General features: G+C 36.3%; 1 protein-coding gene across 1 annotated transcript in view; it reads right to left on the bottom strand.

Annotated features, from left to right (window-relative positions):
- Positions 1–15,941, bottom strand: part of LOC121074342 (uncharacterized oxidoreductase ZK1290.5-like) — a 46,206-nt gene that overhangs the window by 24,998 nt on the left and 5,267 nt on the right. The window contains exons 2-3 of the mRNA XM_040566317.1: positions 7,405–7,653; positions 80–181 (exon numbers count right to left, since the gene is read on the bottom strand). Coding sequence (XP_040422251.1) covers positions 80–181; positions 7,405–7,653 — 351 coding nt within the window. The remainder of the gene's footprint in view (positions 1–79; positions 182–7,404; positions 7,654–15,941) is intronic.

The following is a 15,941-nucleotide window of genomic DNA, read 5'->3' as shown; positions in this document are numbered from 1 at the left end:
ACCTTTCATTACAGATTCCCCAAATCTTCAAGTGCATTCTAATTCCTTCTGCCAAGACAGCTTTTCATTATTACATCACCTTTCTCATAGAGCTCCTCCATCGCTGTCCAGGTTTCAGCTCGGACCTCCCGATTGCTTTTACCCGGAACATGTGCATCAGGCCAATGTATCAAATAAAGATCTAAAAAGAAAGACTATTAAAGTCTCCAAAAAATATGTCAACTACACAAAGCAGCATTTTCCCTCCATACTGGCCCCCCTAACACACTATCATCAAAATAGTTACAACTCCATGACAATTATTCCATACATTCATTCATTTTCAATGAATTAAATCTACAACATTTCATTAACAAGTAAAGGTGGCAGAAGCTGCACATCTGCCTCAGGCTTAGGTCACCATAATCAGAATGTCATGGTCACACTTGCATTTAATAAGCTTTTAACACATGACAAGTCCCATTTAAATCAAAGGGATTTTGGTCAATGTAGTTAAGACTGGACTATTGCTGAAGTGCTACAAGCCTTCAAGTTTGGGAAACATAAATGTTTGGCAGTTCTGTAGGTTTTTATACAATCTCAAAAGTGAGCCTGTTTTTTTCCTTTCTAAAGAATACTTCCATTTATGAATTTCTGTTGGAAATTACAGCACAGCTGCTCTTTCATGCAGGTTTTTGTTTTGGTTATAATTACATTGTTCCAGCATTGTGATATTTTTTTTAGCATTACAAAAAAAAAAGATTTTAAGTGAAAAAATGTTTTACTACATTTTTATGAAATGTTAACATTTTTTTAAACACAATTAAGATTTATAACTGATGAAATTCGCCAAGTTACTACTGAGACTGGGTGTCTTGGGATAGGATTTTTTTGCATCTTCTCCATGCAAGAAAACCTTATCTGCCTAGTTAAAAAGGGAGCCTTAAAAAAAAGAAAAAAAAAAAAAAAAGAAAAGAAACCCACTAAACATGAGAAATGTACATATTACCGGACTCAGAGTTCCGAATCAGATTATATAAATTTCCAAGGTGACAGGACCTACAACTCCTTTTTAAGTTTGTGGACACTGCTTATCATTCTGAAGGAGAAACTTAAGAGACACTTAAACAACTACATTTCTATTTAAATCCTAACCACAGATTCAAACTTCAGGCATCTCAGGCAAAGAGGTGTTGGCCTCTACCTCATATACTAGTCTGACATAAAACAGGAAAAAGAAACAAATTCATGAATGAGATCTTTGTGCTTTATAATACGCCTTTTTAGACAGTTCAAATACAGAGTTAAGAAATTAAAAAATTGAATTGTTTGCAATAAAAAGGGTCTTTTGTTCTTTAAATGTATCACACCATTCATTTACAGGACCTCTCTGTGAAAACACATCCTCTGCTACAGTTCTATTTTATTCACATTTAAGGATTGCAATAATGACTAATATACTCCTAGGCTGGTATATTAGCTTTCCACCTCTATAAATACGAATTCAACCTTAATTTAAAAGGACAAGCCAGCATAAAATTCACTATAATACACTGCTTCCCATTTCGGTACATCATTGCAACACTTAAGAGTATTTTGCTTACACTAAAAATCTAATTAGAACAGTACAAAATTTTGTAGATTAAGATACGTTATAGGTATATGTAAGAAAAAATGATTTTGGATGTATCTAAAAAATCATGAGCTAAATCTGCACTTACTCATATATCAATAAGGCACTAGTCTTTCAATCTCAATTGCTCAGACAGGTAAATATTGTTTACATATAATGATTTGCAGAATCTGGATTTGTGCCATATTTAAAGAAAAAGTTACTCATTCTTCTGCTGTATTTATTAAGAAAAAATACCAAGATAAGGTATTGGGATTGGAATAAATACCAATTTCTTTAGACTTTAACTGATAACTAATATCGGAATATTGAATTCTCATTCTTGTGCATGTAAAGTTTGTGTTAAAATTTCCACTGTCTTACATTAGAAGCAATCCCAATGATTAGCATTTGGAATTGCTAATATCAAGTGTTCATTTTTTATCTTAAATTACATATGCCATTGGTGCATTTACTGCAAAGAGACTACCATATTTTAATTTAAACTTTTCTGCTTGGATAAGGCAAATGTCATCCATAAAGTAGATGTAAGTTATTGGCATCGGATACCTACCTCACTTAAACATAGAGGAAGTGCCTATCTTTAATTCTTGCTTGTTATGCTCTCCAAGTAGGACTACTAGATTTAACTATGCAGAAACAAGTCATTTAGTATGAATAAAAAATCATCAACTTCAGCAAAATTCTACCAAAAGCTAATTTTCCAAAAGCCTGCATATCTAGAAGCATCACAGTTTGTAAACGTTCACAAAAATAGCTACACCACAGACTTCCATGTACAAAGATGCTTTGTACTCAGCCCAAGAAATTGAAGCACTCTCAGAAAAATGACTTTAAACAGCTTTGAGAACTGAAGGATCTCTTGAATATTCCACAAATGCAGTACATCGTCCTTCCCTGTGTTAGTGTCTGAGACCTCTTCAATGCAAACAAGATTAGCTCTTGGCATGTTACTTTAGAAGAGTGGTGTTACCATGTATGTGATGTCCATGTCATCTTAGGACGTTCATTGTAATTTAGGCTTTTTATTGGAATAAAAAATACTTCATACTTCGAAACATATATGTTTAAGATTAGACAGCATCTACAGGATCACCAAGTACAGTCCTTCTGACTGCTAGAAGTGTTCCTGAAAGCGGAGAAAAGGTACCTTATCTCAGATACGCAGAGTAGAATGGTCTTTCTGCCAGGCAAGCACCAACCACCACAGCACAGCTAGAAGTGGAAAGAATAGCACAGTACGATGTACCTTGCAATGAGCAATGGAGCTGCCACTCTATTTAAATAAACTATGCATGGTTATTTTAAGAGAGGATCTGCTTACTTCTACTGCATGTTAGAAAACTTTACATAAGACCTGTGAACAGTAAGCACCTCACAAACCAAGCTCTACTATTTCATCTTCATTTATACACACATTCACACCTGCACCCCCACACTTTCTTTCTGGTGAAAGTATTTCCCCCTGGGGGATTACAAGAACACAAACACTGTTATTTTCATTTTGGATGCAAGAAATTAGTTTTGAATAATTTATCAAAATAGCTTAAGATTCCATTAACCAAGAATTGCATAACTACCATTGAAGGTTTTTTAGAACAGACTGCATTTTAGCTGACTACATTTTACATTTCGAATGATGTGAATATAGATTTAATTTTGTCTTGCAGTGGTGGGTGGATTAACAAATACTCTGAGGTCTCTTCCAACCGTATTCTTTTTTAAATAAACTTAAACTAAAAAAGAGAATGGTTCACAGTATCAGGATGCACTTGAGAAAATCACAATCAAGTTTTGTATTTACCAACTTTTTAAAGCATCCCTTAAAGATAATCAAGCTGTGGTGAAGTGCAGTAGTAAATGAGGGCCTAAGGTTCAAACATTAAAACACAGCTGCAGGAAAACTATTCATATGTGAACTGCTTTCACACATTTAAAACACTGAGTGGCTTATAACTTCAGCGGTTGTGGCACCTACAATCAACACAGTTCCTCTTAATTCTACAGCATGTTGTGGAAATAGAAGTTTGTGATTCTAATGAAATTGCCAACACTATATATATATATATATATTTATATAGTGTATACAGACGCGCACAGAATGAGTCAGAACTCACTATAACAAACCTGCTTTTGAACAACAGGCCCTGGATCATACCAAACCTAAAAGCAAAACCACATTTTTCAATGTTTTGCACAGTTATCTCAATGCAATGGCAATGCCTAGACTTTTTTTCATTAGTATTCTATTGGAACAAGGATCAACAATAAGTAACTTCCAAAACATTCTGAATTAATACACGATCTGAATTGGGTGTATTATCATCACTCAGATGCAAGAAATTACAGAGACCTATTAAACTGAATATGCTGATACGACAAATATTTGCCCAACTCCAGATGTGGATCTGTGATAGGTTAAATTTGGTTGAATCTGACAAACTCAGAACAGTCACAAGGAAAAAAATTGTTTATGAATTCAGTAACCCACAAATCACATTCAAGTAGAAGTTACTTTGGAGGTTTGATCTAAATCCTAAGGAATGTATTCTGCCACTGCCAAACCTGTAACATTTGCTGCCATTTCACATTGGTTTACTGTGACTGCTAGTTGGAGGACCGCATTTAGAAAATGCAAGGGGAACCTCTGTTATAACCACTGCCCACAAATAAGAAAAAAATTCCAGCTTCTCATGGATATACAATCTCCTGATTTGAACAAAAACCCTGGAACACTGTTCGCCTAATACCACTTGCCTGAAATTGTCTATTAAAAAAGTTTCATAATGGTGTTTTACATGGAATGCTCTCTTAAAAAGCAGTGATTGCCTCAAATCTGTTTCAACAGCTGGCATTTTCTACTGCTAACACACAGATTTATCAACTAGTATTCACCACATCTTTAATGCAGTCTGCATGGATGGACTGTAGCCTACGTGGTCCTCAAGGAGACGTTAACACGACTTTCCTTGGAACAAAGCTTAGCTGCACAATTAGCTGCCAGGCCCCTAGAGCTTTTCTTTTTCAGTCCCCTGAATGGCTAACTTTCCCTCTAACATAAAGGTGTAACTTATCTAGGATCTTGCAATTTTCTATATGAACCACATATCTTTTTGGAAATGCTGTGAACCACCATGTATTTGGTTAATATATGATGAAATTAGGAAATTCAAACTTAGAGTAATGCTTTGCTCCACATTTCATATTTCTATTTCACAGAAAAACTGCTGGCTAGAACATGGTTGTAACACATGCTTGTAACTACATAATTTACTTTCCTAAACAGGCCTGGACACAAACTGCTGTTATTACTAGAACTTTTCCTGTCATTGAATTTCATGCCCTCTCTATTGCATAGACTGGCCAGCAGAAAGGTGACGTAAAATGCAGGTATGAATGAAAGCAGAGCTAAGGTATCTAAGCTTGAAGTCTACAAGCTTATAACTGTATTTGCAAACCAGTCTTCTGTATTCTATTTACTTTTGTTAAGACTTGTGACAAGCCTCAAAATTTCCAACAAAAAGCCCTTACTCTAAACATTTGTGAAACACTTGAAAAGTTCATGTTTCAAGGTACTTCCACTTCTTGTTTGAAAATCCGTCCAATAGCACCTTCCAGTTCAGGTGTGTTCAGATAGAAGATATATGACTCCCTAAAGTGTGATGCTTTTTACAAACCCCGTGAAACATACTACATATTGCACCTCCTCTAAGGGCCTCCTTCACCAGAACATGTAGCACAGAACACAGAATTCAGCCTTATCTCTTTGACACAACAGCAGATCATATTGTGTCTAACAGTTATTCTGTCATCCCATCCCCCTGGTGGAGGTCACCATCCTCACTGACAGATCCGTGAATTGCACATGAAGTATTTCCTAACTCATCACAGTTTACAAAACATCAAGTTAAAACAAACTGAAGTCAGCATCGATTTAGCTCACTGCGTTTGACTAACTGGTCATTCAGGAAGACCTTTATAAATTGTTCAAACATCTCCACATTAATGGAAGAAAGCAGAGGAAGAAAAGGAGGGAAGACAGGAGACTGGGGAAAAAAAAAAGAAAAAAAAGTGTTGGATATTGGGGTAAATTGTGCAGGCACTTGTAATAACTTCTAAATTTGTCTTCATAATGTGAGCAAAAGAAGTCTGAGTTGAAAGTATCTGACAGATATGATGTTCTGTTTATGCCAGACCACGGAGTCACTCACTTGGTGACAGTATCAGTGCATTTCTAGCTCTCAGATTTTTTTTCCCCCAGCTCACAAACTTCTGCTTAGCGGCAATCTCCAAGCTGAGTATTTGTGTGAGCACCTACTTTAACCAGTCTGCTACCTGAGAAAGAAGCAAATTACTGAAAGGAATCACTGAGAATGATTTCCTGGAAGTGAGTCAAGTTTTCCTCTCATTGGAATTCAGTACCAGTTCCACAGAAAGCACAGGAAAAAAAGAAAGCAAACACAAAACATAAACAGAAAGCAGAGAGAAGGAAATGTGCTATTTCTCTATTTAGAGGACAAACCCAAGGACTGAAACTTTTTTTTTTTTTTTTTAAATGAGAGTCTCCTTGCAGTGACCTGTATTTGCATGGGACAGAGAAGAAGAAATATTAATTCATTTTGATTTACTCTGTACCTGTGCAGGCAGTTCAGGGATACATTTCCATTAGGAATGGAGCCAAAGATGTGCATATAAAAATCAAAGTCTTTAACAGATAGAGGTTTTGCCTCTTCATCTTGAAAAGTACCAGGCAAAAAAGCCAGCAAATATAGCACACAGCTGCTATCAATAAATGATTCCACAAAATCTGTGCTTCAAAAAAGCTGTTCACTTCATTAAAGTTTGATTATTGGTAACAGGTGGACAGAGTGAGGAAAGAGAAGCATATGTGCATTTTCAGGACACTAACATATAATGTTCAATTATTCCTTCATTGTCAGCATTAACACTCTCTCCACCAGTGTCATTATTTTAGGTTATTACTTTAAATTCATCTTTCTGTCTCTCCACTTTCTTTTGATTGCTCTAGCTAGGCAGGAAGAAGTAAAAGCAGTTTAAAACTTTTTTTTTTTTTTTTTAACCAGGGTCCACCGCTCTTGTGATCTATTACACAGAATTAATTGTGGTCACTACTGCAGCTTGTTGCCTGTCTAAAACTGTAGTAAAAATATCTCATCTTTGACTATGAGAAGGTCATGACCAGGGTATACTTAAAACTAAGTCTAACTCAGTGTTAAATTTAGTCTTCTCAAGTCTTATAGACACTTCTAATTTTTCCCTGAAGTATATTGCAGCGGACAGATCAAACCAAAGGCAGTTATTTAATTTTTTTAGAAGTGTCAATAATCCTGCAAAATAACTTGTAGAAAGGACTCTCATTCTCTGAGATTTAGCAGACCACACAAGAGCTTAGGCATTTTTGTGTCCCTGTTAACAATAAATTATTGTCAAGTCTGTGAATCCTTGTTCTTTTTTAGGTTTTGGGTGTTTTCAGCAAAATATATAGCACTCTTGTAGTTGATCCTCAAATCAATTTAACAATGAAATGCATTTCTACAAAAAACACACCTTAATCTGTTTTAAAAGATTTGCAACAAGGAAAAATTACGTGCTCTCAGTTATATGTATGCAAATTTCCTAGAGAATAAGCAGAACAAGAAATTTGCAAAAGTGTAAAGGCAGAATTTGACTACTGTAATCTACCTGTGCTACAGTGTTTTACAAGAATTCATTCATCTTTCCAAACGTTCACAGAGAAGGCATGGTAAATGAGTTACGTTAAAGATTCATACCAAGATAGTCAACACCAAGTCTTTCACATGACTCCAAGTAGGCTTGTTTTGTGTTTTCATAGCCATAATCACTATGCCACAATTTGGTGGTTATCCAGAGGTCCTCCCGGTTCACACCACTCTCTTTAATGGCTTTTTGGAGAAGAGATTCACAGCCGTATCTTTTTGCTGTGTCAATATGACGAATGCCACATTTCTGTAATGCATGGACCACAGCATCATGGGAATAGCCACCTTGATGGGAAGTACCTAAATAAAAGAAATTAGAAAATTAGAAGTGAATTATGAGTGACATACTTCTTTTTTTCATTGTTTGTTCCCCCCCACTTTTTTTTTTTAATTAATATCGTCACAGAACCTTCTTTTTGAATTCTCACTTCACATAGCAAATAAATGGGAACTGACAGGCAGTGTGCCCTTACAGATCTCTAGGCTGTGACAATACGTAAGATGCTAGGTTGTTGATGCTGATCAGAAAAAAGAAAAAAAAAAAAAAGAAGTAACTGTAAAGAAGTGAGATCATAAGTCAGGCTGAAGAACACCAAACAGAAAATAGACACATTATGAAAAACCAGTATATGACGTTTAATTTTCATATAGGAGCACAGCATTTACAGATGAAACACTAACAACATGAAACAAAATGTATAACTTAAAAACAATTTACATTGCAGAAAGCATATCATGAAACGTTTACTCTTTTGAACTCCAGGTAGTTTCAAGTTATTATTGCATTGTGGAACCCCAGACTGGGCCATGCTGCAGGTGCAATTCACATAACATCAAGCTCAGCAGTAACCAGAACAATGGAATCCTGCACAGGAGTTAGAGAATTGGTACACAGGGAGTCTTGGTAACAAAGTCAAGTAACTCTCATTGTGTAGGTATTCACTGGATGTACAAAAAGTGTATTTTGCTTGTCAAGGGGACGGAAGGAGGAGGAGACTCAGCAGGAAAAGCAACCAGCAGGAGGACCGTCAGATAAAGAACTGGTTGAGAGCAAGGAGGATGATATTTCTACTTACCCTTTCCTGTTAGTTGTTCTTCCTGCCATGAGCCCCTCACCCATTCACCCCCACTCAGACTTCCCACAAACAGTATTTTCTACAGTTTGTTTGAGGAAATGCTCAGTCAGCTATTAAAGCCAGCTTCTAAGGTGATGTCTAGTACTTAAAGGCCCTAATTCCAGAAACAGCAGTCAGCACACAGATGGCTACAACGCTATCTGCAGAAGGACTACAGGTCAAAGAATAATATAAAATGAAATTTGTATTCACTGATAACTTTCTCTTTTCCTCCAAACGTAGTATTTATTTGTACATTAAGCACCACTATCTGTACATTATGAAATTAACAAGTGTGTAAGCTCACCCAGACAGTCAGAAAAAGGAAACAAACACAGTTACCTCAGATTCACCCACAGCATTTCCCATACCTGAACTGGCGAGAGAATGCCCACGGCAGCGTGTGACCTCCTGACACACAAGTACGTGCACACAAGAACGAGTGCTTACAAAGTCCTCGTGCATGTACAACAAGCCAGGTTCTCCTAAATGCTTATCATTTTTGTTCATTCCCAATCTTAGAAGGAAAGTCAATGGTACTTCTATCATCCTGCTCACCACTGGCAAATCATTTTAGCTATAATATGGTCTAATATACACAGACACCTGAAGAGCATGAAATTCTGCTGATCACAATGGGACAACCCCTGATTACATTTAGGATGTACAAAATTTGGAGTATTCAATTCTTGATTTATCTTCATAGATTTTAGAGTGATAAAATGATATTATATTCCTACAATTTTGACATGCATATCATAAGAATTTTACCTTCCTAATGTACACAAAGTTATAATATTTTAAAAGACAGGAAATTTTAAAGATTTTTTTCTCCATTGTCACTAATTATGACTAATACTCTAACTGGTTTAATTTCTGAACCATCTACAGATAATGTCCCTACAACTTGCTTTACACCAAAAAAATAAGTTAAGCTAATTCAAATCACACTTTTAAAATTGCTATTTCACAATCTTCATAAATGTTTAAGAATTTGATGAATGCAACTACTATGCATCTATACACAAAGAACACACATGCAATTATTACATTATTCAGATACTAAAGGAATTTTATTAAAAATTATATAACTGGCATAGAAAAAATACTATACTTTCTCACAAGAATCCCTTTTAATAATCTGGTATCGGTGCCAAATAAATTAGGTTGCAATTATTATGCCTGTTTCTGGCTGAATGGACTTCTCTAAGCACAGAATGAATGGAGTTCATTTAGAGGTCTTGCAAATGAACTCAGACTCTTTTCATGCATAATGGATTTCAGTAAGAACATTTAGGACAAACAGCTTTTTTTTTTTTTTAATTTAACCCTTTTAAGGTAAAGGGAGAGAGGAGTGGGAGAGAAGGAAAATTCAGGATGTATTTGTTATTGTTCCCCATTCCATGACAGTATGCACACTTGTTTCAGAGGAAATAGAGACCAAGATTACCCTTGAGGGAATTATCCTAATTTCTGTTCCTCAAGATGAATTACAACAGTCCTGATGCACTAAATAAATAAATGCTTAAGAACTATTTCCCCACTCCTCCCCCCCCAAAAAGAGAATCATGATTTACTTTCTCTCTCACTTTCTGGGGACCTTATGTCTTCATAATCTGTGAGAAATACGAAAATATTATCTGAAAATATAAAAATGTCCTCTGATATGAATAACTATGGCTACTTGAAATCAATGGAACCATTTACATTAAAAGAGTTCACGTTAGAGAAACTGCGGGCTGGATATTCAGAGATCATCTCACAGATTAATTCTCTTCTGACATCAATAGGCAATAAAAACACCCAGCTGACAGGCAAAACACCTAGAAAAATACCATTCCTTTGCTGATTGATCTTTAAGTAGTCACTTCAGAAGAAAACTCTCAAAAGAAAAATATCAAATACTCTTTTACTCATGTTTACGTACTCACTATATGCATGTTACTATATACCATAATAAGCTTGAAATACCTTGTTCTATTAGTTTTATTTCTATTATTTCAACATTACATCAACATTAGGGCCATGTAACGCATCTTTACCAATTTCACATTGTAAATATACTAAAGTTTTTGGTGTCAGTACAACTTGATTCCACTGATATCTTATGACATGATAAAACATAAAATGCTGCCTACACACACAGCAAATGAACATACAACACATTTCAAGGTTTACTGCTGATCCATTCACAAAATGGTGTGCCTCTTCTGCAGGCTGGCTCAAGGACAGGCAGTCTTTACTTACTGTCCTTGCTTACTGTCATCGAAAGAGGCTGCCACAGTCTTTCCTCTTCGTCTTTCACCTACTTTTGCATTCATATGACTCCCTGACAAGCTGATTCAGATTGCTGAACAGCCAAAAAAGCGTATAGTTTTATAATTATTCAGGAAGCTGAATAACTCTCCAGAGGAAAACAAAACTCAAGATTCCAAGCAAGGAATAGGGAGAAAAAGAGAGCAAGAAAAATCCCCCTTTCAGCAGCAGTAGTTAAATAATTTGATATATTCAATGTTTTTTACTAAAACAAAAAAGATAGTAAGTTGTATTCAAGCCAACCACAAAGAGATCAGAAAGTCCTTCCCCACTAACTTGTCTCCTGGAGCCCTTCTTTCCTGATGTTCCCCAGCACTATCACAGGTGCTGCTCTTGCACAACCAGATAAGGTCACACTGACTTTCTGTAACTATAGCACAGAACCCAAGGGTTCTTGCTGCTGCATTTTGGCTCAGTTTTTTCTTAATCGGGTCAGTTACCCTGCATATCATATTTAGCATCACATGACGAAGTATTCATTGCATCCTCTCTTCCTTTTGAGAGTGGAGGGGTTTTCCTTTCAAGCAAGTGAAATCAAAGTCAAGCTTGTTATGAAGCTCTCTTTCTCCATAATTTTCATAAGGCAATTGCAGAGCATTTCTACTTATGAAATGTGGTTACACTCAAATTTAATCACAACCAATTTTATGAAATAACTTGGACATTTTTACTCGGATCCCAAGAGTGTCACCTAATAATGTGTACCTAATGGAGCAGGTGCCCTTGCAGGAAAGGAACCTACAGAGGTGATGGGTTTCTAGAAGAACCAGTAGGACAACGTTAATTGACAGGCACTGAGCATACGAGTAGTACGTAACCAACCCTAAAGAAGTACTACACAAGTACTACAGCCATTTAAGACCCAGGACCAAGCTGTATGAGAGTTGCAGGAATAACGGCATTTGGTGAGGCAACAACACAAAAATGCCAAAGGGGTGCTGTAACTCTGACAACCAGGTGCTGATAAAGGTGGTTTTGTATGGATATGGTGCAAGAGGAGCTGCAGCTGTTGAAGTACATGCATGAATTAGCTTCTGACCTCACAGGACAGTGGGGAGGGCCCCCAGAGCACTGCACTACGGCAGGTACCTCCATATAGTAACAGCATACTGGTACAAGGAGATTTACCAGAGAACTCGACAGAGGTCTAAAGTTACACTGACACACATTTTATGGCATTACAACAATCCTGCAAGCATAGCTTCATGTTATTCAAACACTGCTATGCCAAGATATTGCTAACAGACCTGATCTAAGTCTAGAGATTACCACAAAGTTTCTCTTGCCTCTGTAAAAGCTGTTTAGATATTGCTTTTTTTTCTATTTCTTTTTGATTGAAGCTTTACTTTCATGTTTCAGATGCTTTTGCTAAATATAATCCGCTGCTTAGTGCAAAGGGGTCATCTGGGACTGTTTTTCTCTTCTGTGACTCGGTTATAATAAGCTCAGACTTCAATAACATGAGGAAGGAAAGTATGCAAGCAGGATCTTCAACTCCACAATGCTACTCAGGCACCTAGGAACAGACTGCAGGAATACAGCCTAGGCACAGTGTAAGAGCAGGACAGAGCCCTAACGTGTTGAGTATGTATGCAGGGAAAGGGAAGCCAGAATTGCTAGTTTTCGCTCTTCCTGAGAGGAAGTGGCAATGAGCCACTGTTGACAGAAGTACTCTATTCCCTCCATCAGGGTCAGACTGTGAAGGATTTTCAGATCACCTACCGTAAAATTAAGGTGCATCTCTGATCTAGACACAACTTTAGAAAAGGAGTTATAAAAGCAATGTCACAGGATGGCTCCCACAACGAGCCCAGGAACTCTGCAGGCAGCACCCATTATCGGCGGGGTGCTGGAGCTCAGAAACCACCAATTCACTAGGATGTGTTTCTGTACAAAATAGTGTTTCAGTAAAAATACACTATCACCCAAAAAAGCAATTATTTTTCCCCTGTAGGAATAAAGGTCTTTCCAGTTGAAAATGCCAGCTATTTAAATTATCCAGCTGTCAGATACAAGTATTTTTATCGTTCATAACTTCTCAATTTATATGGAAGGACAAATCCCGACCTATCATTTGAAAGGTAGACTGTGAATGTGTAATTCATGTAGAAATTTCATAAGCAGAGCAGCAGCACACATTTAAATGCCTTTACAGACACACTGCCAAATGCTGAAGCCTTTTCTTTCACTCCCCACTTTCCCACCACTGAGAACTATTTCTCATTAACAACCAAATTGGTTTCAGATGCTCTGCTATAAGATGTTACCTTAGAAACCGTTTGGTAAAAGACTGTGGCTTCCTTCCATAGAAATCTCAAGCAGTGAAAAGGCAGATTTTCTGGCATAAATCAAATCCAATTTCTAAGGTTCACTAAATCTTTTCTCCTCAGAATAATGTTTTGTGACTAGATCTTAGCAGTTAATAGTGCACAAAGAATTGCTGGTGTGAACCAGTTTTAAATGATTTTCATTCTATTCCCTTTGTTAACTCAATTGAAATTACTTCCAGTACTTATCATACCTTGATAGAACTTTCAGCTTCATAACTAGTAAGGATGATACTTGCTATATACAGCAAATAAATGGACTGAATACAACTATTAGTGTTATTTTCCTCCTTTCTTATACATCTTCCTAAACTACTCTGTCTGATAAAGATTACATCAATTGATTGACAATATTAGAAATTTGGAAACACTTCACAATAAATGACAGACCTGTGACACAATTTTCCTTCTTCAAACAACTTTCACACACACACAAAAAAAGCATGATCAAAAGGAAAAAGATGCAAGTACTAAGTCCGTAGTTTGTACTTAAGTAGCATATTACCACAATCATTCCCACTGTGAAAGTTTGACTTAAGAATAAATTATATGTATCATTTACAATTAACCATAATCAGCATACAATTAAGTAGAAGGACAGCAATATTAAAAGCTTAGTTAACCTCAGATCAATAATTCAACACCAATTAAAAATATTGTAAAGATAATACTACAGAAAAAAATACAGAATTGCAATTTATAGTGATTTGACAAAAAGAAAATGTATGTATAATAACTTATTATTTTAAGACCCTAACTGAAGATGATGTTCAAGCTGATGACTAATTTGTTACACCGTAATAGTGTCCTTGATGCCTACTCAGACTACCCAGAAAGCAGGTGCAATTGTGAATTACGGCAAGATCCCACTGCTGATAAATGATGGCACTGGAAGGTCCGAGCCTTGCAGCATCCCACTGATACCTAATGGCATTCACAAGTTCAAAGGACAGCAGCAACGCAGCTATCCGCAGGGCAAACAAGCTGAACAATACAGAACATTTTTGATCAAATGTTTTTTATCCACATCATCTAAGAATTTAAAATGTATTTTCTCAAAGCTCAGAAGATAAGCAATGTTTCTTGTAGCCCCTCCTCTCACACTGCACATTCAACCTCAGACCAGCGTGTACTAGAATGCAAAGTCCATCCATTCAGGCATTAAGCCTAGGCAACAGAGCTTAGTTATGAAACTGATGTAAAGCCACAAAGATACCATTCCCCTTTCTCTCCTCTCTCCCGCCTGTAGTGAGGATTTTGTATCACACTCTGTGCTGGAGGCACTTTGCATAAACATTAGAAGAACTGAAGAAAGTTTAGTAACCAGTACCTCCCTCCTCCCCATTTGGAGGCACGAGGAACTACTGCAATTTCGGTTACAGCAGCATGTGACTTCACCATTCAGTGCTGCCAAAACTATGCTAAGGAGCTCTGGCAAAGAAAAAAGGTATGACAACTAAAATCTGCTCTATGAAGGCTGAAAGATAAAAGTCAGACTTTTTTTCCATCAAGTTTTGTATCATTTTTCTACATTACAGAAACACGGTGAAAGACAAAAGTTAAATACCCTGGAGCTTGCTTCTCCATTCATTTCAGGCTGGTTACAAATAATTCGTTCATCTAATGAGCCATTAATCTTGTATGATTTGAAAGTATTACCAACAGAGTTTCCTACACTTTCTTCATGACATCTTTCCTCAGAAAATGAGCCTTGGGACTGTGGCTACAATTACTCTCAAGAATCTATAAGGTTCACTTGAACTGCACTGCCTTTATTACAGTAATTATTGGCACTAGAGTGCACTTAACTAATATTTAGGCCGTCCATTTCTTCTGCTTCATGTGGGTAACTGTAAGATCCACATTTGCCACAAAGTGATCACAGAATTTTTATTATAAACTTTAAATTTCTTTCAGTTCTATTTTATGCAAGTGCTTTAAAAGTATAGTCCTGAAGTCCTTATCAGGAACATTAAGTATTCTTCTCTAGATTGAACTTATTTAGAAAAAATAAATTAAAAAATCAAATAAACCCTCTGTTCTGGATGAACCAAATAGTAAAAATTAAACTTCTGCAGGATATATGATACATTTTTTTAAAGCAGTAAAGACTAACTTTTTTAAACGTCTTGCACAAAATAACCAGGTAAAAGCCAAAATGGGCTGGTTTTAACACCAGAGGATTAAATATAACTTTCTGGGAGTAGAAAATGGTGTTTGACTATTTTTCTATGATCTATGAAAATGTGAATAAAGTATTTTTCTATTTAATTCACATACTTATATAACTCTAATGCTAAAGAGGTTTTGGAGTTTTTCTGGAAAATGGAACACATGAAGTAATATGACATTGAAGATTAAGAAAACTGTCCTTTTTACAATCAGGCTCAAGGTAAAATACTCTGTAAAAATATAAAAAGTTGGCTTCAAAGATTTGTGGGTATACAAAGAGCAGACAAAGCAGCAATTTCCTCCAGAAAAACAAACAAACAAAAACCACATTTATTTCTGTACTGTTCTGTACTAGGTACACTCTGATATAAGCAGAAACTTGCCCAGTATTTTCCCTCAGGTGCATTTACTAACACCCTTCAAAACAACATTTGTACAGCGTTTAGTCTTTTTAGGAGGTCAGTACATTTTGTCAGGTTAGGAGAGGATGAACATTTTACTCCACCGTCTCCAAACATATACCCACATGGAACATGGCCACATTTTGTACATACAAGAGAAGTTAAATATATGGAGGCCCTCAAAGCTCAAGTACAACTTCTCAAGGTCAGATCTCCTGAAATGGTGGATGAATTGAAGCACAAAGATTTATAGTTGT

Source organism: Cygnus olor, chromosome 8 (assembly GCF_009769625.2).
Source record: "Cygnus olor isolate bCygOlo1 chromosome 8, bCygOlo1.pri.v2, whole genome shotgun sequence".
NCBI classification, from domain to species: Eukaryota; Metazoa; Chordata; class Aves; order Anseriformes; family Anatidae; genus Cygnus; species Cygnus olor.
The sequence above is the reverse complement of the archived record's forward strand: the minus strand, read 5'-3'. Positions and strand labels throughout refer to the sequence as shown.